At 47.2% G+C, this 27,593-nt stretch overlaps 1 protein-coding gene and 1 long non-coding RNA gene across 2 annotated transcripts in view; both read left to right on the top strand.

Moving 5' to 3' along the window:
* The first annotated feature begins 5,514 nt into the window (after positions 1-5,514).
* Positions 5,515-27,593, top strand: part of GALNT18 (polypeptide N-acetylgalactosaminyltransferase 18) — a 296,749-nt gene continuing 274,670 nt past the window's right edge. Inside the window, exon 1 of the mRNA XM_084772992.1 lies at positions 5,515-6,286. Coding sequence (XP_084629118.1) covers positions 6,052-6,286 — 235 coding nt within the window. The 5' untranslated portion in view covers positions 5,515-6,051. The remainder of the gene's footprint in view (positions 6,287-27,593) is intronic.
* On the top strand, positions 7,956-19,678 carry LOC311592510. The gene is made up of 2 exons (XR_014777428.1): positions 7,956-8,361; positions 14,355-19,678. It is a non-coding gene; the product is annotated as an uncharacterized lncRNA (long non-coding RNA).

Genomic DNA, 27,593 nt, shown 5'->3' with positions numbered 1-27,593 from the left:
ACCACCTTCAAAAACAGTCCTGTGAGGTGGCTATGACATCTTCCCGGTGAGGAAGTTGAGATATGAGATATAAAGTCACCCACACACATTGCCAGAGGTAGCACATAGCAAGAGCAGAATTCAAAGCCAGGTCTGTGCCTTTCATGTGCATGAACGCTGTGCCACACCGACAAGCATTACTGGATGGTCGCTCTCAGACAGTGGCCTGGAGAGATGGCTCAGGGGTTAGGAGCACTTACTGCTCTTGCAGAAGACTCCAGGTCAATTTCCAGCACAGATGTCAGACAGCACACAACCCTTGTACCTCCAGCTCCAGGAATCTTATGCCCTGTTCTGGTCCCCAAGCGTTTCTGCATGTATCACACAGACACAGAAACAGACAAGCACAGAGACACACAGAGACACATGGAAAGACAGACAGGCAGACAGAAAGGCACACGCATGACACACACACACACACACACACACACACACACACACACAAAGAATAAGCAGATGAACCTGATAAGTTAAGCTGTTGGCTACAACTGCAGATCTTGGGAGACATCTCTACTACTGAGGTACAGCTCTAGCCACCCCCCCCCCCCACCAAGGAGGCATCTCTACTACTGGGGGATAGCTCTAGCCTCACCCCCCATCAGGCTTTAGGCTGGCTCTGGATGTATTCTGTAGCCCAGGAAGCCTTGGGTCTTCCTGCTTCAGCCTTTCAAGGATGTCAAGCCTTCATCAAGAGGCCCAAAGACCTTCTTCAGGAAAACCACAGATTCCCTATCCTTTGTTTGGTTTCTCAGAGGATGTATCTGAAGTACCTGGAGGCAGTGCAGACTCTGACTGAGTAGATGTAAGATGGAGCTGACATTCTGCATCTCTTGTCACTGCTGTGACTGCTCCATGGACCACACTCGGAGTGCAAGGCCATGGGGTCCTGTGCATTGTCAATGTTACGTCCTATGTTCTGATTGCACTCTCACTGGAATATTTGAGAGTCCTTATGCTCTTGTTAATACTTAAAACATTACATTTTAAAATCGGTCTGTTAGGGGAGCTATGGCGGCTGTATCTAGAAAAAATTGCTAATTCTTACTAAACTTAATCATCCTTTCATAAGTTTCTTGGCTTTTGGAATTTTCTTGTTTACTGTTTGCTTATGTTCCTTGTTCATTTTCTTTTCCTGTTAGATTGGTTTATATGCATTCTTTATATATTCTGGGGAGTCCTCTTTTGTTCTAAGAGCTTGTAAACATTTTCCTTCAGGGGGGAGCAGCCTGTCCAGCAGGGCTGTCTAGTGGTACAATGGCAGTATACAGATGAGACCGATGTCTCGGTCGTCCGTTTGCATCTCTCTGTTTCCCATGAAGATACCAGCTAAGAGCTTATCCTGCCGTGCTGCAGCTGCTTCTTGCTGGCCTCTTCCATTAGGGGAATGCAGTCTGTGATTCTTTGTGAGTGCTCAACACTGACATATGAAGAGCATACTGTCACATGACATGAAGCAGATCACTAAGGGGACAGATGTGGGGCAGATGGGCCTAGTTGCAGGGTTCCTACAGAAGCTCCACTGGAGTGTAGCTAGAATTATTTCCAGCTCCTTTGGGAAAGTGACAGAGGAGGAAAGAGAGGGTCCTTTGCACATAATTTCTAGACCCATTGCTTTCCAAGGAAAGCTGCCCCTGGGTGGATCATCTTTCCTCTCATTTACCTTTCAGACTCAGAGACAGTAATAACAGCCAATGCTTAGATAATACCACCAGTGCTCTTCATATAAATTAAATTCTCATCATATCTCCATGATGTAGGTAATACAAACCATTTTTGCAGATGGAGGAACTAGAGGCCCAAAGTAATTAGCCAACCTCCCCAAGACCCCACAGCTAGTAAACGACAAAATTTGTGTCTGGCTCCCTGATCCATGTTCACGATCTGTATATGAAATCTTGGCCCTGGCGTGAGGCAGGCACCAATCAAACCTTTCTGTTTTACCACTCTGAGCAGGATGCTTTTGCTGTCAATCACATTTTAGGACTGTGGCTACAAAGCATCCAATCTTGGGCTTCTGTAGCTTTTGTTTCTGAATTGAGCATCCATCTTTGCTTGCACCCAGCAGTCCCTATTGCCTTAGGTGCCTGTCACCCCACTTCCAACAAAGCCAGCTCAAGGCTGAGGCCTTCATGGTCAGAACCCGTTTTTCTTATTAAGCCACCAAGTTGTCTTTGCAGCTCTGGCCCCCATGCCTTTACACAGTGCTGCCACCTGGTGGGAACAGGCAGACACTGTCAGTCCCCTTGGAAGAGTGGATTCCTGCCTGAACTCCAAGATTCACCTTTGCAACGATGACTTCAAAGACAATTTGTTTGTTTGTTTTTTAGAGACAGGGTTTCTCTGTGTAGAAACATTTTGAAGAAGGCTAAGCATTAGTGGCATAGCAGTGTGTCTGGACACGTGGACTAGAAGTTCTATGAAAGGGCAGTCACAGTGGCCCATGTCTTTAATCTTGGGAGTACTTGGGAGGCAGAGGCAGGTGGATCTTTATGGCATCAAAGCCAGCCTTGTCTACTTGTCTAGGGTGTTCAGAACTATGTAGTGAGACTCTGTCTCAGAAAAACAATATACCCCCCATATGACTCTCAAGTCATACCAGGGGGAGCAGCAGCCTCCCCAGTGCATGATATAGGGGACATTCAGTTGACACAAGGCAAAGCCACAGGATCTCCAGCCCTGCTGTGTGTGTCGTCACCTTTAGTGGCAGGAGTGGAAGAAGACACTAGATTCCCGATTCTCAGAATGAGTTTAGAGACCCACTTAGCATCCATCTCTGCTCACACCCACTTTCTGAGGAATTCTTCAGTTCTGATGAGCATCAAGGAGCCCGAAAATGAAGCCTCGGGCAGGATTTATTAAAAAGATAACATGGGGAGACACCTAGGGAATAGATAGTGACATAAATGGAGAGTCACAGACCTCCTTGGCTTGAACAGCTCCCTATGCTCAGAAAAGAGGCCCCTGTTGGGACCATGAAACCTACATTGCAGCCATGGGTCCAAAGCAAACTGTGTCCCAGGCCACTGGACATTCAGACAAAAATGTCAGGAACTTAGTGGCTTCCTGTTGAGTTGAATACAATTGAACTGAGGGCCAAAGATAGGGATCTCTACTCAAGGGCTGTTTGTATAAAAGGGAGGTTGCAAAGATACTAGGCCTTCTGACCATGTGATTCTGTGGAGAGTAGTGAATGAAGTTTACTTAACCCCTCCTGTTTCCTTTATTTCTAACCAAGGCTTTGGGGTCTTGAGTTGGAGCCTGAGGGTGCTTGGGGCAACCAGGCCTTTGCAGGAAGCCAGCCTTCCTTCTGGGAAACCCTATCAACCCATAATGATCCCTGAAGTGCTGATGGGGAGGACAGACACTACAAGCAGAAAGCTGAGTGGGTGGAACCCAGCTAGCCAAGGGATGCATCCCTTTCTTGCTGTCCATGGCCTTAGATCCTGTAGCTTCCAGTGGGGGAGAAGAACTGAGAGCATTAAGCAGAAGAATCAAGGTTTGCTACACAGCAAGGTAGAGGTGTTCTTGGACCTGGGAAGGGATGGACCGCATCCTGGAAGGACACCACAGGAGCCAGGGCACCCGCTGTGGGTCCCATGCTAAGCCCTTGTGCTATGTTCTCTCATTTAACACTCATAAGCAGGAAGATAATTGCTTGTGTTGGATACATGGAGGAAGTGGCTCAGCTGGTGTTCTGAACCTTGCTCAGGTTCATGCAGCTAATACAGTGGAGCAAGGGTTAAAACCAGGAGCTCAGTGGTCACCGGGCAACTCAACCCTGGGGCCTTTTTTAGAGACCGAATTCTGCATTCTCTTCCATGTTAGTTGCTGTTCACACTCTCTGTAGTCACATTTTATCTTAGAGGACCAACTGGTACAAACTCTGGTCACACATTCCACATGGTTTCTCTCCTGAAATTCCTACTCCCCCACCCCCTTTGTTTTGGAACTTTGCCAATAAGACCATGAAAACCAGGTCTCTTCTCCTCCAGGTACAATCTGGTGGCCGTTTAGAAAGATCTTTGAGAGCGCCAAACTTCCAGGTTTCCCGTTGAACCCAGGATGACATCTTAGCCATTAGCTGGGCTGGAGGCTGCGGTTTGGGAGTCCAGGCAGCCTGGATTCCCCTTCTCTGGGGAGTGAGAGATGGGTTGATTTTCCCTCTGTGTAGCCAGCAGATGAGATTTTTTAGAAACCGAATGTGCCCCATACGTACCCACTAGTCTCCTTTCCCTACTCCTGGCCTATTTTCCAGCTGGGGGAGGCGAGTACCTCTCTCAGATCTTCAGAGGTTTTCTACTCTCATGACATCTTCAGGGACTCTGTCTGCCATAACATGTCTGGTTTTTGGCTCCCTATCCTAGGACAACGTCTTTGAATTCAGACGACTGGCAAGTGTATCACTATGGTTTGTTTAGAGTGCTGGCCCACAGGGTGGCAACATCTGCAGGCTGCTTTCTTTGTCAGAAGACACAACTTAAAGAGAAGGTAAGGAAATTTGTTTTAGAAAGACTTTGTTTAAAGAATTCTGAGAAGTGAGTGTTTTTAGATAGGATGAGATGAAGGAGCACTAAGAAACACAGTGAGTCCCCTCTGCTCTGAGTTCCAGCTCTCTCCAGCGAGGCTGTTGCCCTCCTCATAGCCGCGAGGCCTGGGAACTTCACAGGCCGTGGATAATGCGCCCCCCGACCCGCTGCCCCACCATTGCATATAAGGTTTCTCTATACATGGGATATGGTGGTGTCCATAAGCTGTAAGGGCTCCCAGGACATGGCTTCGTCTTGGGAGCTGCACAGACTTGAACAATGGCATAGAAACATCATCACAGTCCACTAGTGTCTCTCCCAGAGCTTTCTGGGAGGCATTTGGGGACACCTTGGAGACCAGCAGAGGACATGGGGCAGGGTGGAGGCTCAAGGAAAGCAGAAGTGGACATTATAAGGCCTGACCACGTGTGTGGTCGGCTTCTAGATTAGAAGAAGAAGAAGAAGAAGAAGAAGAAGAAGAAGAAGAAGAAGAAGAAGAAGAAGAAGAAGAAGAAGAAGAAGAAGAAGAAGAAGAAGAAGAAGAAGAAGAAGAAGAAGAAGAAGAAGAAGAAGAAGAAGAAGAAGAAGAAGAAGAGGTAAGGAGTCAGTTTTCAGGTGGGAAAACAGCAGAATCTCCTCAGCTGCCAAGGGAGGTGGTAAAGGGACACTAGTATCGTGATTCTAGAAGCTTGGTATCCTTAGCTTGCAAGAGAGCCGGAATTCCCCCAGAGGCGGAATCTGCCGGCCTAGGCTCAAACTGCAGCTTCGTGGTCTGCAGAAACCGGGTTAGGGTGACTTGAGATCGCGGGAGGCTGGGGTGCGCCCAGGACCTAAGCTTGCGGCCCGCAGGTGGGGCGCGGGGCGGGGCTCCGCCCCCTGGCCCCTCCTCGTTGGTCCAAGGCCGCCCAGCCCCGGCCCCTCTCCAGAGCAGGAGCGCGATTGGTGGCGGAGCTTGTCGCTCGTAGGGGGCCGGGCCGCGTTGCTTCGCTTCTCTGGTCTCTGCCACAGCCACGGTTCTCCTGAGCGGCGAGCAGCGCGGGTTGGTGGCATCTTCTAGGCAGCGGGCGCTGGAGATGGGAAACAGTACGGCCGTGGACCCTGGAAGTGACAAAGTTTCTCAGGCCTGCAGGTCGCGTCGCGCCACTGCCGGCCGGCCACTCGTGACCGCTTAGGGAAAGGTTCGGGGGATTTTGAATTTGGAAAAAAACAAAGCAAAAAACAAAAACCCCCAAACCAAACCGAAAAAAAAAAAAAAAAGCAAATCCACCCCGTTTCCTTTGTGGAGCTCTTTCTCAGGGTGGACAGCGGCAGGAGCTGCAAACTTGGGAACCACGACTCGCACGGCTCCAGGACCCGCCTTTGGAGTGCCTTAAGACTTAGGCGCACCCAGAGGCCCCAGGCGTGCCAAGGGGTGTGAGTGCGGGGGAGTTTGGGGTGCGCAGCGAGGAGGGGCCCCGGAAGCTCTATATGGAGGAGGGACCCCAGAATGGTGTGTACCAGGAAGACCAAAACTTTGGTGTCTACTTGCGTGATCCTGAGCGGCATGACCAACATCATATGTCTGTTGTACGTGGGCTGGGTCACCAACTACATCGCCAGCGTGTATGTGCGGGGGCAGGAGCCAGCGCCCGACAAGAAGCTAGAGGAAGATAAAGGGGACACCCTGAAAATTATCGAACGGCTGGACCACTTGGAGAATGTCATCAAACAGCATATTCAAGGTACTGGCGCCCTGGGAAACTTGAGCCATGTGAGAGGCCGGGGAGTGCCCAGTGCTCTGTTTGTGGGATGTGCTGGGGCCAATGCAGCCAGTGACTGCAGGGAGGGCTTTGGGGTGGCTGCTGCGTGGCTGGAGAGCCTGCAAGAACTGGTGTCCTGGATTTTCTGTCTGCCGCCCTTCGAGTCTTTCTGTGGCACATGTGTGTAGTTTATGCACGTGTGTGTGTGTGTGTGTGTGTGTGTGTGTGTGTGTGTGTGTGTGTGTGTGTAGCTTGCTGTCAGTATGGGGATGTGCTGCGCACGTGTCCAAATGCGCCTGTGATTCCAGGCTGCTCCTTCCCGGGATCGCAGGATCACACAGTAGTCCAGGAGTGTGTCTGACTGTGGATATTTGTATACCTAAGAGAGAGCACAAGGGCGAAACGGTTCTTTTGGCCGCTTGTGAGAGACAGGAGAGACGCCCTGTATGACCGTAACTGGGCTTTAAGGAGCAGCAAGCTTCCGGACAAACACAAACTAGAAGATTGTATTGCCCCAGTATCAGCACCAGCCTCAGTACTACTAGGACTGCAGGGAGCATCTTAAATGGAAAACCATCCCTAGCTATAGCATACCTGCAGGTCCAGGGCCCTTCCCTGTGCGCAGGTGTCAAACTCAAGAAGAAGTTTAGTCCACTGCATGGTGCTTCTGTTTAGGACAGAGAGAACCCACGCTGTGGCTTTCCTTCCCAACCTCCTGGGTCCCAGCAAAGGCTAATCTGTAAGGCAGCTATACTCCAGGCCCAGGAAACAGCCATGGTAGAATAGACAAACCCACAGGAGTTGGGTCTGAAATCCAAGGCTGCAATGGGTGGGTGTCTCCAGACTGGGTCCAAAGGGACAGTGGCATGTAGAGGACTCTCCTGAGGGGACCCAGGCAGTCTGAGCGTCTGAGGGAAGTGATGGAGCTCAGGGCACCTAGAGTAAGATGTACTCACTCAGGCTAGCAATCTGGATTTTCCCTGTCCACCCCAGGTGTTCCTTGCTTTCTAAGACATGGAGGGCTTCTTACAGATGGAGCTCAGCTAGTTTGCCTATAAACCTGGCAGGCCCATAGGCACTTGGTAGACCTTGACAGTGTCTGAGCCAAAGGCGGCCGGCTCTGTTTACCAAGGACCACTCTCTGACCTGGTGTACCTCCCACATAGCTCTTGACTTTGAGGCCCCCTAGAAGAGGGACCTTTGGCAGCTCTTAATTCGGACCTGCCTCCGCCTCAGCCCAGCAATGAGCCCGACAGACCAAACTGTCTGTGCCGTAGTGCCTGTTGCTGCCATTTCTTACTTGCTGGTTTCTATCCCTTGGGTCAGAATTGATATTTGTCAGCGATGGAAACATGGCCCTTCTTTTATTCTAGGGGATGGACTCAAGGCTGTGCCTTGCTTGGACATCTCCAGTCCGCAGAAGGATTGGGAGAGATTTTCATTCACATGTTTGCCGTGTATATGTGTTCAAAATGAGCCTCCTGTTCTTTTCTATCTAGTCAGGGAAGACGGGGGCAAGGGACGGATGGGTTCAGGAATCATTTTGAGGGTTCCGCAAACCCAGGAGCTCAGTCAGCACTGAGCAGCCTCCTTTCATGTTCAATGTCGACCGTGCCACATGAGTCACAAGGTTCCGCTTGAAAACCAGTGTGGAAGTTAAAAAAAAAAAAACTTGTAGATTTTCTACCAAACTTTAGAACATCTGAGTGTTTACCTGATAAATTGGGGGAGTTAGGGTCAGAAGAAGAAAAAGAAGAAGGAGGAGGAGGAGAAGAAGAAGAAAAGAAAGAGGAGGAGGTGGAGGAGGAGGAGGAAAGTCTGCTAAGACTGTGTCAGTCCAGTTGTACTTTGGGCAGTAGGAAATGAATACAGTGCAAGGACAATAAAGCCAAAAGCCACTACCTGCAGAGGGCGAGGCTGTGACCTGGGAAAGGCTAGACATGAAGCAGACAGATGGCAGAGGCTAGCTGGCTGGTTGTGCTGTGGTTCTGTGGTGATGGTGACAGCCCCCGCCAGGGTTCCAGAACAGTCCCTGGACTTTGATTTAAGGCTCAAAGGTAAGAGAACTGTAAAGTCTGTGAGTCAAGCCCTGGCCTTAAGGATGTGGGTGGTTGCCGTAGATCCACTGTCGAAGTCCCTTGCATCAGGAGAGCCAGCCTGGCCTTAAGGATGTGGTGGTTGCCTTTAGATCCACCGTCGAAGTCCCTTGCATCAGGAGAGCCAGCCTGGCCTTAAGGATGTGGTGGTTGCCTTTAGATCCACCATCGAAGTCCCTTGCATCAGGAGAGCCGTTTTGAATAATCCTCATCACACTGTGGGGCCCAGGGGGATAAGGTTGATAGCAAGAATAGCTGAGAATTGTGTGGCGCCTGTTAGGTGCTGCGCCCTCTTCCCAGAGCTTGTTAGCCCCTGTGAGGTTGGGGGTATTAGCTCCATCTTACAGACGTGGAAACTGAGGTCTGGAGAGAGACTGCTAGACCCACCGGTCCAGGTCACCTTCTGCTACTCACTCGTTCAGAGATCTAAATCCAGAGAGCTGCAAGGGCCTCTGGTTTGTTTTGCTGTGAGACAAGGTCTTACATGTAGCCATGTAGGGGTGCCTTTGAACTTGAGACCCTCTTACCTCAGCTGGGATCCCAGATGGGTGCCACCATATCCAGGTGACTTTTAGTGTTTATTTTGGTGGTTGGTCTGTGTTCTTAACTGTACAACATACTGTCTGCTAAGAAGGCCAGAGGCTCACAGAGGTAGAGTGCTGTCCTGAGGTTGGTTGGCAGCTGTGGGAATGGCTGTATCCTAGTGAGAGGCACCTGAGGATCTTGGAGGGATGGCGGGGCCAGTAGTGTTTTCACATGGATATGCTTTCTATTGCTATACTAGGGCTGTTTCCCAAGGAAGGCAGAGGTCACATTCCCTTAACAAATGTTTGATGACTCTCTGGGCACTTCATGGCAGGTAGAAGAGAGAAAGTCTGGATGGATGAGTGAGTGCCCTGTACTGATGCGTAGCACCTTAGTTAGTCATGAGCGTGAGCGTGCCAGTTTCCAAAGGACAAGCTTAGCTTCGGAGCGTCTCCCGGGCTCCTCTTCTCTTTGGAAGGAGAGCTGACCAGGAAGCTGCAAATGTCACTGGGTGTTCGGCAGGATGTTCTGAGGACTCGCAATTAGAGGAGGCTTTGGAGCAGTACCCTAGAGGTCTGTTCTAGTCATGACTGAAAAGTTGATTTTTCTCTTGGGGACCGCAGTGATATTTCATTTTAATTTGTTTTCTGATTGAATGATTTAATTAGATGGTGTGTGCAAATCTCTTGGGAATGTAAATTATATTTTTTGAACACTATTTTCTTTATTTTTTTTAAACCAAGTAGATGTTAAACTATTAGAATGGTTAACTTCAGACTGTAACATAAGTCGTCTGATGGGTGGAAACACCAAGTAGTTCCTGGTACTGGCCTCAACTCAGGTCCTTACACCTTGTTTGAGATGGTCAGGCAGACTAATGAATTGTTACAGGAAGTCCAAGTCTGAGAGAACTTGGAAAGAGAAATTCCTCTTTTTCCTTCTCTTCCACTTTCTCCTTTTCTTTCTGAGACAGTAGCTCCAGGCTAGCCCCAAACGCACTACCTAGCAAAGAGGACCTTGACGTTTCCTGCTTCTGTCTTTCCAATGCTGGAGTTATAGGTGTGTGCCACCATACCCAGTTTATGTGGTGCTGGGGACAAATCAAGGGTTTGCCCATGTTAGGCAATCACACCAACCTAGTCTTGGCTCATGTCTGGTTTTATGTATCAAGTACAAACAAAAAAAAATGGCTTTTGTTGTTGTTGTTAGTATCTTTTTGAGTCTGTGAAGAAAGTGCCAATGTTTAAGGGACAGTTTAAGAATGTAAGGGACATCTCAAGATCCGTTCTACCCCAGGAACTATTTTGTAACTGAGAGCTTTCCTTCTGGCTTTGCCCACTCGAGTACATATGTAGGGAGTGTAAATTTTCTTCTGCCTTCTTTCCTTGGCCCTTTGTAAGAAAGCATTTTTTTTTTTTTGGTTCTGTTTTCTACATAATTTATTCTTTCAACCTTTATCTCTTGACAACCTGAGGCCCCTCCAGCTGCTCTGTCAAGAGCTGGGTGGAAGTTCCTGGGGACCATGAGGAGCTGGGACACTCCAGATCCACACTTGTTTTCTAAGGACAATAGAATTCCTGTTGTCAGCATGGCTGGCGCTTCAAGTGTGAGTCAATGGGCTCAGACACGGGAGGAAGAGGGAGGACCACTGCACACACAGGAAATGTTTGACTGCTACTCAGATGTACAGCCATTAGTAGCCTTTCAATGTTGTCAGTCAAGATGCTGTCCTTAGGGTGGGTCTTCCATCAGATGCTCCCCTGTCCTCTGTGCACAGATGATGACCATCCTAGCATAAGTCCACCCTGTTGATAAAGTCAACTTTCTCCCATTTTTTTTTTTTAAATCCACTAGGGGCTGAAAGGTACTTGGAAGCAGTCTCAATGTAGTTGCCTGAACATTTTATGATTTCTGTCTAATTTTTCTAGAATGCTTTTGCTGACCTATAATGTGACTCCTTAAGTGGTTGGTCTTCCCAAAGCATAGAGATGGCCACTCTCTTCTTTTTAGGAGTCAGTCTTCATGGGTTCACATATCATGTAATTAAATTAAGCAGTTACAGCAACAAGTCCCAGTGGCATTGCTGTGTGTGGCAACAGGCCCACTGCACAGGAGAAAAGCCACTGACTACACTTGGCGGGGGGCACAACCTACTAGAGGTAAGCCCACACAGGGACAAGAGCATCACGGGAATTGTTTCACAGGGGAAATGGGATGCATGCAGATTTGTACAGTAGAATGGAAGATTGCTTAAGAAAATGTACTCAAACACTTTAAGTGACTGTATAGTATTCCACCACCAATACATCCTTTTTCATTCAATGTTCCCTAAGGGTGGACATTTGTTAGGCAATGGAGACACTTAGGAAAAACATAAGTGTCTTTGCCTCACCTATTTTCCCCTTTGTATTATTCTCAAAGATGTAGCTGCAGAAGTAAGACTACTAGTGACTCGAGAGTATGAACATTTTTTAAAAATAAAATATTATTTTTCAAAAGGAAAGCCTTTCCACCCAGCCTCCGACAATGGAGTATTGTGCCGGGGTCACTGAGGGCTGGCCTTTGCTGTTATCATTCAGCATGTTCTAGGCAAATGGAATTACTGTCAAGACAGTTGAGTCTTTTGATTTGTACTCCTTTGGTTATGCTAGAACTCAATACCCTCCCTGAACCCCTGGGTGTGTTTTTGTCTTGTGGGAATCATTTTTCTCTTGGCATCTCAGTGTTGGGGATTTGTGTGTTTTACATATTTTCATAGATAGTTTAGTAAATTAATGAAGATAGGCACGATGCCTATGTTATATATATTATATACATATTTAGTTTTTAAAATTCACTTTGTGTTTGGTATATGTGCTGCATGTGTGTGCTGCATGTGTGTGATGTGTGTATGTGTGTGTGTATGTGCGCGTGTGTGTGCACATGCGTGCCAACATGCTCGCCTATGCATGTGAGTAGAAGCTGGAGGTTTACGTTAAGAATCCTCCTTAATTGCTCACTACATGTTTTGAGACAGGGTCTCTCACTGAGCCTGAAGCTTGCTGTTTTGCCTAGATGGGCTGGCCAGTGAGCTTCCATCACCGAGGTTACATGTGTGTACCACCATGCCCAGCTTTTACATGATACTGCCATGTGAACTTTGGGCCTCATTTTACCTAGCCTCAAATGTTTGTTTTACATAGATGCCCTAGGTCAGAGGCTTTCCAACTGTGTCTCCAGGAGTCCCAAACTTCCAGAAGGTTTAATCTGGGGCCTTAGTAATAGAACAAGGTTCAAGTGTCATCACCAGCCCCCAGTACCCCCAATACCCCAGTACCCCCAATACCCTCAGCACCCTCCAATATCCCTACAACACATTTTCCTTTCAGTTTGTATGTAGTGTTTGGTGCATTACTTCAGTTCGGGAGAGGAGGGAAGGCCTGACAGCGCCATTTCTGGGAGGGATGATGGCAGCCTGAAGCATTTGAAAGAGTGAGCAAGTCCAGGGTGATACTGAACTGTCTCGCACCGTCTACCACCCCTCAAAACGCCACAAATGGGCCGAGTTTCGCTATGTGACTCATTTCTAAATCCACTATTTCACTCTTACAGTCAGCCTCTTCCCAGCCACGGTAGGTCGGTTGGGTCATTGGCTGCTCTTTGTTTCATCAAGTTTATTAGGCAAATCATGTGCCTATTAGCGTGTCTTGGATCCACAGCATTAGATTGGGGACAAAGGTCCTGTAGTTTTTGGGTGTCCCCTGTCCCCCAGGAGAGAGGGATACCACCTGAGTGCTAAGATCATTTGAGGGAAAATTGTCATCTAAGCAGAAAAGCTTTAATTTTTAGAATGAGCCATGGCTTGAAAATTCTGTCAATAACAGATAGTGGAGCCTTGAGGGTGTCAACAGCAGGACTTGGGGTTGAGCCTAACTGCTTTTGTTAATAGCCTGGGACCAGGTCTTTATGGAGCAGGACCTTGCTAAAGCATACAGTTTCTCCCTATGGCCAAGGACTTTCCTCTTCAGCCAGAAGTGTACAGGCTGCAAAATAAATAAATGAATTCCACATTCTTTCCTGCTCACTTGACACAAATCACTATTTGTCCTTGGTAAGCAGTTTGGTGGCAAATATGAAGGAGAATTTAGAATCAAAAGCAAGCCACAGTCCAGCTCGTGAGAGCCTTGACGGTCAGCGCCAGCCACTAAGGTTCGCTTAGATTGGTTTTCAGATAAATTCGTGAGATTCTAAGCACACACACACACACACACACACACACACACACACACACACACGCACGGGGTTCTAGGTGCACTTCTGTTGCTGTTCTGTAGGATTCTGACCTCACTTGCTTGGGAAGCTGGAGAGGCTATCGTGTGGCTGTGGGCATGAGGGTCTCTCTGCGTTTCTCGCCCATTTTTCCCCCTTTGGTTTTATCCGAGAGTTTGGACTGGCCTGCTTTCCTATGGACAAGCACCCAGAAAGGATGCCATTTGAAGGCTTTGCGGAGATACCCTACTGAGTATGGGGGACAAATGGAGCAAGAGAGCAGCCAGGTGGGAAGAGATAGGGCTGTGCATGAAGCCAGAGGGCCAGAATTTTCTATGTGCCTATACCTATGAGCATGCACGTGCTGTGGTGTGCACGTGCTGTGGTGTGCACGTGCTGTGGTGTACACGTGCTGTGGTGTGCACGTGCTGTGGTGTGACCATGCTGTGGTGTGCCCATGGAGGTCAGAGAACAACTTACAGATAGTGGTTCACTCCTTCTACTGTGTGGCTCTTAGGTCGCCAGAGTTTTCGGCAAGCACCTTTACCCAGTGAACCATCTCACTAGCCTAGATGCCTATAAATGTCAGCGATATTGATACATAGAAGCAGAAGCAGAGCACTGGGGCGGCGGGTGGCTGTCGTATTCTGGGAGTGGCAAGCCATCTTTCTTCAACTTGGCAGGGACTTGATTATTGTAAATTACAAACAACGGTTGTCTTCCAGGAGCCCCACTTTGCCTTTGGGTCACAGGCAGCGCCATCTTGCAATGCCAGGCTGCACAGAAGGACTCCCACGTTCTTATTCCTTTGTGACATGCCTTCACACACACTCTTCAGGGCAGTGCTGGGATCAGGCATGTTCTGACAGTGCGTTCACAGTCACCCCACCCTCTCCTTTCCCACACAGGGAGGCACATTAGTATGCTGGGGAGTGTGTTAACCTTGAAATCGCTTTAATTTGTGGAGTTAAAGTTAATCATTCCTAAGCCTTGCTACTTAAGTTATTGTTAATAGGAAATTACCCCACAACTGTTCCCACATCAGGTTTGTTGTGCTGAAGACTGTGAGCAACAGCTGTTCTGGAACCTTCTTTCCGGAATCTGCTGAGTGCAGCCAACTGGAACTTTAGGTGGAAGGCATTGTGGTTATGTGAATGTTGGTGGTTTCATGGCTTTTCTAGCTACACAGTTATGGCTGAAGATACGGTGGCGGCCGGATCACTGCAGTGTGCGTGCGGCTTGGAGATGGGTTCTTTCTCACTGCCCGAGGCTCAGCTTCGGTTTGGTGAGTTTGGGTTTTGGAAGATTGAAGCTGTCCTTAATGGCACAAGTGCAAACAACTAAGTAGCTAATTCCAGAGAGATATTGAGAGCACTCCTGTATGAAGCCACAGCTGAAGAGGCACAGAGGCCAGCGGGCACAATTAATCGGCCACATTTTATTGCCACTGTCCTTCAAAAGCTCACAAAAGGATGATGGAGGGGAGGCCCAGAGAAGTGACCTCTGAACTGTAAGGACAATGGAAAATGCTCCCCAGAGAAGGTGGTACCAACTCTTCCATGAATGTTCCCGTTTTACTAGTTTCTCAAGTTCAAGTCTCAAATTGGCTTGCCCGACAAGGCATGGGGAGGGCTGCGCCTTTAGCTTCTTGCGTGCTTAGTTGAGTTTTGACACCTGACTTGTCCAAACATCTCTGTCCTAGGGGGAGAGTTCAAGTTAAAAGCCACTGAGATTCCAGAGGCATGGAAAAGTATTTCAGAGACCTTGGCCAAAACACGTTTTGAAGATTGCTGATAGCACCAGGGAGTTTAGAACAGGACAAAAACTGTTTGGACCAATGAATAAGAGAGCAAGAAAGCTAAGAGATTTTTGTGCATGTAAGTGCATGCACACATGTATGTGCTCCCCCATCCCTGTGTGTGTGTGTGTGTGTGTGTGTGTGTGTGTGTGTGTGTGTGTGTGTGTGCTTGAGAGCATGGGTACATGCACATATTTATGCATGCATGCATGTAGAGGTCAGAGGAAAACCTCAGATGTCATTGATCAGGTGCTGTAATCTTCTACTTTGAGACAAAGTCTCTTACTGGCCTGGAGCTGAGGAAGTAGGCTGTCTGACTGGTGAGCTCCAGGGAGCCCTTGCCTGCCCCTCCAGTGCAGAGACTGCAAGTGTGTGCCATCATGCCTGCCACTTTTACCCAAGTTCTAGGGGACTGAGACCAGGTCCTGTGACATCAAAGCAGGCTTTTTGCTCACTGAGCTGTCTCTCCATCCCTAAATAAAGATTTGAAGTGATAAATGAGAAACTTTGATTTATGTTAATGGCAACAAGCTTCTGTGAAATTAAAGACTGCCTGGGAAGAGAATACTGGGCCAGAGGCTGGGTAGGCAGAGTCATGTGGGGTCACTTTCTTATTGTCTTTATTGAAATGGATAGTGATACTGGGGAAGGGGATTCTGGTTCCCTTGGACTCAACAAGCCAGTGAGATGTGGTTTCATAGGTGAGAAATAGTCCCTGGTTTGGGAAGGATTTGAGTGTTTCCCAAATGTTTGTGTACTGGGATCTTGGTGCCAGAGTGCTAGGTTGGAAGGGTTAGTGGTTAGAGAGGTGGAGCCTAGTGGAGGAGGATTAGCTCCTTGACCACCACCTTTGGAAGAGAGTCCTACAGCTCTCTGAGAAGCCAGTTGGTTTCCAGAAGACACATACTTACAAATATGAGGCAGCCTCTCTTGCTTTCTGCCTCACCAGAGTGCTTACGCGCTCTCTTTCTCACTGTCTCTCTCTGTGTCTCTCTCTCTGTCTGTGTCTGTCTCTCTCTGTCTCTGTCTCTGTCTCTCTCTGTCTCTCTCTCTCCAACCAGTGTTCTGACCATGGTGGCTTTTGACTGTTAGGTGTGGTAGCTCAAAGGCCCCAGAGCCTCAACCTATGAGACCTGACTTTGGACTTTCAGAACCTACTTTCTTCTTCTTCTTCTTCTTCTTCTTCTTCTTCTTCTTCTTCTTCTTCTTCTTCTTCTTCTTCTTCTTCTTCTTCCTCTTCCTCTTCTTCTTCTTCTTCTTCTTCTTCTTTTCCCCCTTAAATATTACCCACCTTTAGGCAGTTTGTGGTACCAATTGAAAAAATGGCTTACTAGAGATAATTTGTTTAAGGTCACAGAGCTAATGGGTGTTAGAGCCAAGAAGGGTGGCTATTCCCAGATTTACGGTTTTTATAGAGTAAGAAGGGCATTTCAAAGACAGAGGAAGAAGAGGTCATTCTAGCCGAGACTATGAGGGTAAGCTCAGAGGTCTTTGGTCAAGTAAGTGATGGACAAGAGTTTTCAGACAGGTGGCTTGAGTTATCCTGGTGTCGAATCCTGAGGCGAGTGGCACAGGGTAGAGGGAGAGACTATAGTGTGAGTGCAGAGCCCCCTATCTGTGGATCTGTGGCCTCCTAGGGAATTTGTCCCTGTAGGAAAAACAATGTCCCATCTGTAGCTAGACCCACGCAAGTCCCACCCATGAGTTTCTGCCCCCTGTGATGTGCCAGGCTTGGTGCTTGGGGGTGCTTTCCTGAGTGTTGACACAGTCTTGTTTTTAGGGTGACTTCCTGAATCCAAACAAATCCCCCAGTCCCAGGTGGATGCACGGCCACAGTGATGTGTCCTAACACCAGGACAAAACCAGCTCTGACATTTTCTGAAATTTGTAGGAAGACATTGAGGGTCCCAGACGCCCCCACCATATCTTCCCTGCCCACACAGCCCGCCTCTTTCTCCTCTACTTTTCTTTTTGCCTTGGCACTCTGTTTTTAGCTGTCTGCGCCTCTCAGGATTCAGAAAGGAAGAGACAATTGTGGTAAAGGAAAGCCCTAATAAAGTGGTTTGGGCACAAAACACCAGCAGCTGTTGATTTGCCCCAAACAGTAGGAGTCTGTATTAATAACCTTGTGAGTGGTGTGCTGGGAAGTTAACGTAAGCAAAAATCTCACTGTGGACCCGCAGATGTGACTCCATTTCTTTATAGAACTGATCTCTCCTGTTTGCTTGGTGACATTTTCTGTTATCCACATGAAGATCCCTTTTGATCTTCCGTTACAGATTTATCCAGCTGGTGTGTGGTTGGCGTTCCGAGGCAGAGGAGCTGCCTGGTGCCTCTTTATTGCAGCTCAGACGCTTGGTGTTTATGTGGTTTCTACCCCAAAGGATTTGGGCTGCGGTTCAGGCTTTGTCTAAGTAACCACTGCATTTCTCTGATGAGAAGACAAACCCAGGAAGGGAAGGAGAGACAGGAGGCTGCTTCAGACTTGCTTGCCTGTCCTTGGGCTCGAAGGAGTGTCTTTGAATATTCTGGTGTCTTCAGTGTCCAAGTTTCATTTTAATGATAAGCTGACCCTGCCTCCCCTCCCCCCCCAGTTTTTAAAAGAGGGTGTGGAGACAGCTCAGTCAGCACAGTATTCGCCTTGCAAGCATCAGGGCATGGGTTCAATCCCCAGAGCCCATGTGAAAAGCCAGGTGTGGCATGTGCTTTTCATCCGAGTCCCTGGAGCTCACCAGTCAGTCAGTGAGCCTACTCGGTGAGATCTGAGCCAGTGAGAGACCCTGTCTCAAAGAAACAGTAGGGTGGACAGCACTTAAGGATTGACACCTAAGGTTGATTTCTGATCTGCACGCATGTACACACACACACACACACACACACACACACACACACACACACACAGAGGAGAATTTACAGGAGTCAGAACTTCCAACTGTACAGCTTGGGCCAGACCCTTATCTTAGCAGAACCTAGGGATTCAGACTAGTAGAGAAACACGATGGAAAGTAGGGAAAAGAGACTTTGGCCAATGACTCAAAAATTTGGAATGGAACCAGTGGAGGGGGCCAATAAAAACAGGTCTGGACTCACCTGGAGAATCATGGGAGAGAAGGGACTTGATGGTCTTTGAGCATCTGTTGTACATCAAATGTGTGCTGCCTGTTTGAACCTCCAAGGAAGCACCATTTTACAGAAGAGGAAGTTAAGGCTCAATGGCTGTAGTCAATTTGTCCAAGAGCAATCAACTGTAGACAAAGTGAGACCCCCTGACTCCATTAAGCTCTGCAGCAAGGGGCCAGGGCCTTTCTTGTCCTCTGCTCCAAGGATGCTAATTAAGAGATAAGAGCATGGTGGCTATCTCTGGGCGAAAAGGCTGCACATGACTTGGCAGAAGGGGAAGGGAGCCCTCATGACTATGGAGGCTCTGAGCGGGGATACTGAGTGACCCAATGATGGCCTCCTCTCCTGGGCACGTAGGGGTGGACTAGCCGGGGTCCCTGCATACTCATCTGTCTGAGAGTCAGGGAGGCCCTGCAGGTGTTTCCTTCCCTTTCTCAAGAAAGGACTCAGCCTAGACAGTGTCCTGCAGCCATTCAAACAGTGGCTTTGTTTTGGGGGGGCCTTTAGGTTTAGGGCTTGGGGTCAGGTAAGAAGCCATTAGAGGGTGTTGATGGCCACAAAGGAGCTAGGCGACATGGTGGCGCCTACCAAGGAGTTCCCAGTAAACAGAAGGACTAGAACAGTCAGAGTCACATGCCATGTAGAGCAGGTGTGGGAGACTGGCCTCAAGGCCACCATCTTTATTGGGGTTTGGGGATACAAACAGATGAGCAGCCACAGCAAGGTGGGAGAAACCACAGGTGCACACTCAGGTTCTTCTTCCTTCCATATTTGGCTGTAAGAGCGATAATGTCCGAGAGTGCACCCCAGCCTTCTTTGGCTACCATGCCCAGATTCTTGGCTTTCTTACTCAACGGAATTTATTAAGCATCTAGGAGCTGGTGAGGACATGTCAGTGGAACAAGGGCCCAAATATGAAGGTGCTGCCATTAGACGTGGGGGCCAATGGTGCTCCTCAGTGGTGCTCCTCTAAGCACACCCCTGGAGAAAGTGAGCCCATGAGCCATGTCCAGGTCCAAGGAAAGAACAGGTCCAACATACATGGGGGCCATGCGAAGGCCCTGTGGCAAGGGTTTGCTTGGTGTGTATGCAGTGGGGTGGCCAGAGTGGCCACAGGAGGGTGGTGGTAGGAAAAGGCAGGAGTAAGGCATAAGGACAGACTGGCTAAGCGAAGGAACACCTCTGTGAAGGTATCGGTCTGGGCTGTCTGCCTCTGCTGGCCTAGAATTATGCCAGTTGTGTGTGCATGTGTGGGGCAGGCGACAGGGGGAGTATGGCAGAGTCTGCCCAACATGGTCTTTTCTTTGAAGAGCACATTTGCTTTGTGCCTGGGAGCTGAGGATCCAAACTCAGGGCCTCATGTTTGTATGGCAAACGCTTTACTGACTGAGTCAACTCCCAAGCATCTCTTCCCTTCGTTGGCACTGTCCTTTCTCCCTGGAAAAGATGGCCAAGGATGAATGTTTTCTGGCTTCCACACCTAGAACGTGGTATTTCAGCTCTATTTTCATGCAGTCCGTTATGGTTACCCCTAGGTCCACAAGCTTGAGACGGCCATTTTAACATAAAAAAAAAAATAACAAATAACACCAGAGACATGGTGTCGGGGGAGAGGGGTGGCTGGAGGATCTGCTCCAGGGCATCTGGGTGCTAGCCACTGCTGGCCCGCAAGCTGCCATTACTTGGTGCTGCAGCGGGTGGTGACTGATGCTGGTGATGCACAGGGCTGCTGAGACCTTGGCTGGTGGGAGAGTTATGCAGAGGTCCGGGCTACCTGTCTGGTGAGCCTCCTTTCCCTTTGCCTTGGCATGTAGAAGTGGCACGTCTTCTTTTTCATCTTGACCTCCAAACTGTCTTGGAGTGACATCAGCCCATCTTCCTGCCAGGGTGGGTTTGGTTTAACTCAAAGTGATGGGGCTTATAATTTCAGCAGCAGCCAGGAAGGTATGATTTAAGACAATTGTCAGGAAGATTCGATTTAATCTTTTCTTTCCTCTCCCTCTACAAAATGTGCATTTTGTTGTAGGATATCATTTTAATATACATCCTTTACAATCCAGAATTGCGTGTAGTCTTCACAGTGGGAAGGTGCACTCTGCATTTTTCTTTAAAGTATGTACCTATTTAAAGTCCTAGAGACACTCTGTAGGGGGCTGGCCTAACCTAGATAGAAACGGTTTCTCTATTGATTGACAATGGTTATTGATTGGCAAGATTTTTGTTTTTTGTTTTTTTAAAAAAGAAGACAGTTGACTTAGCAGACTGATAAAAATAACTCTTTTTACCTAAAACTAGATAATTGTGAGTTCTGGATTTTGTTGAGTTCCTTTGGGAATCTACGTGGTTTGGAGACGGGAGCTGAAACATCTCATCATCTGGCTGTGGGCCTCAGTGCAGAGCTGCAAAGGCTTTTCCAGGATATGGATTCCTACTGTAGCAAGAAAGCACAACCCGGATGTTTGACACCGTTTAATCCACTTTATAGTGCTTGATCCTTAAAGGAAGCCTTAGTCAGTCCCCTTTGACAGGCAGGGAACTGCTGAAAGATGCCTGTGAAATGGCTGCTCCCCGCCCCTCCCCTCCCCCGCAAGACTGTGGGTTTCTTGAAGATGGAGATAGAGTCCTGTTGTTTTCCATTTTGTAAACTTTGACATAGTGCTGGTTGACGATAGAGGCTGAGGAAGGTGTGTTTATTACACAGAGTCCGTGACGAACTAAATAGGCCTGCTATAAAAGCTCTCAGGAAGAGGCGGTGTCACAATTTGCTTCTAGATCTCTGGCTCCAGAGCTGTCTGGAAGGGAAAGAGACTGAAGATTGGGTCTCACCTTGCTAGGCTACAGACTGCCTCCTCAGGCCGAGGCTGTCTCAGGCTGTGCCTACCAGATGGCCAGGGACAGGAAGCACACACCCCTGGGTCTTGCTCATAGCACCTCCACCTCACCCTGCTCTTTCCCTGCCTTAATCAAAGGGAAGCTGGCGTGTTGCCTGTGAGTATGTCCAGAGCGAGGCTTCCCTGCTTCCCTGCTCCGGGCTCCCGCTGAGCCCCTCCAGAAATCAGCTGGTGAGAAGCCTGCAGCCTGCGGGGACCCTGGATGTCTTCATTTGGCTAAAGCTGTCACTTGTGGTCACCTTCAAGCCAAAGCAATCTAGTGGTACAGAAGGGAAAGGACAGAGCTGGATCCCTCCAGAGCCACCCAGGGAAGATGCAGCTGAGCAAGGGTTAGGCCTTCATAGGACCACAGGATGGGTTGTCGCTGAGACCAGAAGAGCCAACAGGACAGAGGAGTAACAGCTCAGCTTCCGAGGAGGGATGAACAGCTGCTGTTGTGTCAGGAGCTTGGGGAAGGTGGCCTCTGGCTTTCCTCTGCAGGAACTTGGTTTTCTCCTCTTCTCTCCCTCCTTTCCTCCCCATCTACCCTCCCTCCCTTCCTCTCTCCCTTCCTCCCTCCCTCTCTCCCCCCCCTTCCTTCCTTCCCTGTTTCCTTTCTTCTTTTGAGACAGGATCTTATGTAGCCCAGGCTGGCCTTGACTCACTGTGTGGGTGAAGTTGAACTTGAACTCCCGCCACCCCCCCCTAAGTGCTGAGATCATGGGTGCACACCGCGCGGGCTTATGCAGGGCTGGAGCTGGGATGCAGGCTTTGTGCGTGCTAGTGTAGGCTGGCCTCAAATCTCTACATGGCCAAGAATAACCCTGAATTCCCGATCTCCTGCCTTCACCTCCCAAGGTCTGGAGTAACATGTATGTGTCACCATACCCAGCCCAATCTAGGCTTTGATCTTGTGCACTCTAGAGAGGAGTAAAGATGCAAAGTGACTGCACAGCATTGTGAGTGTCTTCTGGGCTCCGGGGACGTTTCTGGCTGACCTGGTGACCCGGCAGAGGAACGTCATTCTTGAGATTACCTAGTCTTTCTACCTGCTGGCTGCCTGGGAACATCACCCACTAATGGAAGCAGGTCTGACTAGGAACTGCAGGCACTTCCCAGTGATGCACACCTTCCTGCTCTCAGGAGGATGGACACAGCGGACCACCCTGGACTCTTCTTTACTCAGCCCTACCGAACAGAACAGCCTGCTAGCCATAGACAACCATGTTTTTTCCTTTTCTTTTCCTATTATTCCCTGATATTTCCAATTTGAAAAGAGTCATTTAAACAGCAGGGTAGAGGAGGGCACAGTAGACGTAGGGGAGAAATTGAAAATGTCACTTAAAAATGCCCATTCCATTCTTTGTTACCTCAGCAGACAGATGGCCGTCTCACCTCTGCCTGCAGCCACGAGCCGTCGCTGGTGGGTCAGCTGAGGAGAGCAGTGATTTTATTTTCCTTTTCATTTCAAACAGATTGTGTAGCCCTCAGGGTGAGGGTGGTGGTGGAATGAAGCTAGGGGCTGGGGAACAAATTATGACTCTCTACATGGCTGAGCTATTTAATACAGAGCTGTCACCAGGCCGAACCTTCCCTGGGGCAGAAGGCTGCCCAAATACTTTCTCTCTCCTGCTTTGCCTCAGGTCCTGAGATCTTTTGGGGGCTTTGTCAGTTAAAGAATTGCAGCATGAAAAATCCAGCAAGTTTCTCACGACTCTAAAATGGTGCCCTGGGTTCTGATGGTCAATATGGCCACCCCATGTGCAACAGCCAGCCTCTGCCAGCTCCAGCCTGGTGCTGCAGAGGCCAGCAGGACTTGAGAACCACACATTAGCTTTCTCCAGGGTGGGGCTGGTGGTTGGTGTGATGGGCCAGGTACTTCAAGGGCATCAGGGACTGGAAGCAGATGGCTGTCCCTGTCTGGTAATGAAGGATCAGTACTGGTCACACTGACTGTAAACCTGCATTGTTTTGGTGGATGGTAGGGTCAGAACACCCTGTCCCTAGAGGAAGCCACATGGGACATAGGATAGCCAGACATCAGCTGTGCTGTGAATGGATGTACAGGGCTAAAGAGATGGCTTGGCAGTCAAGAGCACTTACTTCTGTTCTTCCAGAGGACTAGAGTTTGGTTCCTGCACCCACATGTCTGTGACTGCAAATGTGCTTTTAACTCTAGATTCGAAGGATCTGATGCCTTCTATTGGCCTTGGAGGGCATTTGCACTCACATGCACGTATTCCCTCCCTCATACACATATATGCATAATTAAAAATAAACTTTAAATAGATTTATAGTTTAAACCAATACAAGAACAGTGTTGTAGTCCGTTCAGGCTACTCTAGCAAAATATTTTAAACTGATTGGCGTATAAATAGCTGGAATGTATTTCTCCCAGTTCTGGAGATAGGAAGTTAAAAACCTAGGCATCGGCAGCCCGTGTATCCTGAACACCAGACAGATACACCCTCTATCTCTGGTCCCTTACCCCAAGAGTTCTTCCCTTGTGACCCAGTCACCTCCCTGAGCCCCCGCTTCCAACACTGTCACCTGTGGGTTTAGAGCACACAATGTGGACTGCAAGTGGCTCTATTGTGACAAATAAGACAGTTCAAGCTATAGGTGACAAACTTGCAGTGCACTGCAAGAACCGACTCCTGTCTGTCCCCATCTACAGATCTGTACCCCAGGGTCCGTGTCACCCCTGGTCATATGTCTGTGACCTATAGCACCAAAGCAGGCAGAAATGGCTCTAGTAGAAAGGGCATTGTACTTACCGTTAAATGATGTCAATGCTGTGCTATTAATTTGCACCGAGAACTAAGAAAAGGAAGCATCTTAACCATGCCCTAGCAACAGATGATGTCACTTAAGAAAGAGGTGAAAACTTTGAGCTTGAAAGGCACAGAAGGAGTGAGAAGAGAAATGGAGACTTCCCTGAAGGCACTTAAAACTGTATTTAAGTGGACAGGAGGCAGACTCAGCAAACTCAATGGCAGATCAGTAGCGATGCAAAACCTGAAGGAAGAAAACAGAGTGGAGGAAAAATGAGCAGAGCTCTGGAGACATGGGAGACACCACTAAGGACACCGAGGTTACCCTTAACGGGGACAGCAGCATGAGAAGAGAAAATGCAGGAAGATGCTTGGGAAATAATAGGTGATAACTTCCTGGATTCAGCAGGACGTGTTAATCTCTACATGCCGCAGGGTAAAAGTTGTTGCCACTCAAGCCTGATATCCTGAATTTAATTCCTGAGAGCCATGGTGGAAGATGGGCATCTACTCCCTAAAGCTGCCCTCTTCCCTCTGACCTCTGTGCATGTGCTGTGGCCTCTCTGTCTCTCCCTGCCCCCACACCATCCACATTCTATAATAAATAAACTTTCAATTTAGAAGCTTATACCTCCACAAATAAACTATGTGAGATGAACACAAAGGCCACATCTAGACCTACTATGATCAAAATAGTCAAAATACTGAAAGCTAAAACAGAGAGAACACCTTGAAAATATTTACACAAAGACACACATCACAAGTGAATAGAAACACAGCTGACATATTGCTTCTCCTTTGAAACAATGGCCTCCAGAGGCAGTGAGAGAGCTCCTTCAAAGTGAAGGGAAACAACAGAAAGGCAAACAAACAAACAAAACCAATAATAGCCAAACCTCTCAGTCAGCCAGATAGAAATGCACACGGCTACAGCCACCCGGTACTTGGCAAAGGTGCCAAAACCATGTGCTAGAGAAAAGGCAGCATCTTTAAAAAACCATGCAAGGAAACCCAGAAGAAGAATGCTAACAAATTCCTATCTATGCCCCTTCATAAAAATGGCTTCAAAGTGGACTTTAATGTAATTTGGAACTTTGAAACCTCTAGAGGAAAATTATATTAGGAAGACACTTCAAGATAAAGGTGTAGGCAAGAACTTTTTGGAAAAGACTTCAGTGACTCAGGAAATAGTTGCTGTGATTGGCGAGTGGTATTGCGTGAAGTGAAAAAGATTAGGCACAAGAAACAAAAGCATTAACAGAGAGAGAGGAGAGAGAGAGAGAGAGGAGAGAGAGAGAGAGAGACAGAGAGAGAGAGAGAGAGAGAGAGACAGAGACAGAGACAGAGACAGAGAGACAGAGACAGAGAGACAGAGTACAGAATAGGAGAAAAATATGAACTATACACCTGTTAGGGTAATAATACCTAAAATACATTAAAAGCAGACAAAAATTAAACCCTACACAAAGGAAATAGTCTCATTAATAAACAGTCCATGAACAAACAGTTCTTAAAAGATGGTGTGCTAATGGCCAATAAATATATGAAAACTGTTCAACATCCTATACATCAAGCAAATGTAACATTGAGATTCCGTCTTACCACAGTTATATTGTCTAACATGAAGAAAACAGATAATGCTGGTGGGGACATAGGGCAGAAAGAATTCTCATATACTTCCAACAGGAGTGTAAGCTAGTCCAATCACTAAATGCATCAGTTTCTCACGAACTGTAAAAGGGATTCACCGTAGGTGCCAACTGAACCACTCCTGGGAATATACCCTAAGTACATATGCAAGCCTACAGAAATAGCTTCGCATCCATGTTTACCATGGCGTTATTCACAGTGGCCACGTTGTGGAAGCAGCCTAGATGTCCTTTGGTATCTTAGTGGAGAAATAAACTGTGATATTATACATAACAGGGCTTCATGTAGCCATAAAGAGGAATGAAATCGGGCCAAGGACTTAGCTCCATGGTAGAGCGCTTGCCTCGCATGAATGAGACTCTTGTTCAATCTTCAGTCTTAGAGGAAAACAAGGAAGAACGAACTCATTTCAGGGAAATGGATGGAACCGAGACTATCTTACTAAGTTACGTAAGCTCGGTTCATAAAGGCAAATGTTGCGTGTTTCCTCACGGATATGGTCCCTAGATAACATGGATGTTTAAACTTGGAAGAGGAGTGGGCTGTGGGAGGTGGGGGAAGACAGGCGAGAGTAGTGGGGCACAGATGCGGCCCAGGTATATAATATTGTTGAGTGAAAGTGCAACAACGAACCCACCGCTTTGTACAATGAGTGTGTGAAAGCAAAATGACAGTATTACCAGATAAACAGTTTGTTGCTATCAAACCCACATTGTAATAAATGCACACAGTGTTATTCAAATGAAATGTGGGTGGTAAAGGACAGCCATTTGAAACACAGACAGAGCATCACTAAAGGTAATTGTATAGGCAATCATACAAGAGATAATGAGGCTGTGTATCCTCCATTTACTCTTAAGTGATTTAGAGTAAACAATATGCAAATAATTGTGTTTGTAGGGCTAAAGCATATAGAAAAGTAATACATAATAACAGCCGGAAAATGGGGACAAGGGAACAGGACTCCGTGGGAGTAAAGCCTCTGCATTTCACTATAATTAAGTGAGTGGATGTGGATGAAATAAAATGCACCAGTTACTAAAAGCACAATTCAAAAAATATAAATATATGCCACCCATTCTCACTATACAAAAATGGGAAATAATGGGTATATTAATTAATTTAATAATGTCACAATATGTAATATATCAAAACATTACACTGTGTGCCATAAATATGTACAGTTTTTATTTGCAAGTTATGAGCTTCATAACTTGTCAGTTATCATGTTGGAGAAAAGAAATATAGCTGACATCATTTAAGATTTTAAAATACATAAAAATATTCACCTGGTACACAAGAAGGCAGTAAAGGTAGACTAGGAGAACAAAAAATAAATAAGATGGAGAAAATTAAAAGCAAAATAATAGATGAAAGTAATCTATTTTAACAATAGCATCAAATGTAAGTGGGTTAACCTATCCAGTCAAAGGGTAGAGACTGTGAAACTGGAAGAAAATACAACACAACTATAGGAGTCACACATTTGATTTAAAAAACAACAAACAAACAACAAAAGCCAAAAAAAAAAAAAAAAAAGGTTTGGTAGCAAAGAATGGGGGAAAACACTGTGCAAATTAAAGCCATAAAAAATATGGAGTGGCTGTACTCATCAGCCAAATTAAACAAAACTAAAGCACTGTTATTAGAAATAAAGAGGGGCATTTTATAAAAATTACAGAGAATGTGTAGCAGTTATAAACATATATGCATGTAATAACAGATCCCTTAAATATGCAAAACAAAAATGGGAACATTGAATTGAGAAGTAGTTTAAGAATAGTAGTTGCAAATTTCAATGTTTTCTTTAAATAATGGGTAGATGTACCCAACAAAGACAGAAAATTTTAGTAAAACTGCATCCCACTAGATTGAACAGACATCTATAACTTGCTTCATTTAATAGTAGCAGAGTGCATATCTTTCTCAAGTATACATGGAGCGCTCCCCAGGATAGACCATATGCTAGACCCTAAAATAAGCCTTAACAAATTTCAAACGATTTAACTCACATAAAGCATATTCCACACAAAATGAAGTTAGAATCAATAAAGAAGAAAATCTGGGAAATTAAAAATGTGTATAAATCAGTCTTCCTCTAAATAACCAATGGGTTAAATGAAAAAAAAAAATCAAAGGAGGAAATTAAAAAACAATTTAAGATGAATGAAAATGGAAAGGCAAACTGCAAACGCATGCAGGCCAAGT

Source organism: Acomys minous (genome assembly GCF_964271855.1).
Source record: "Acomys minous genome assembly, chromosome: 2".
Classification (NCBI taxonomy): Eukaryota; Metazoa; Chordata; class Mammalia; order Rodentia; family Muridae; genus Acomys; species Acomys minous.
The sequence above is the reverse complement of the archived record's forward strand: the minus strand, read 5'-3'. Positions and strand labels throughout refer to the sequence as shown.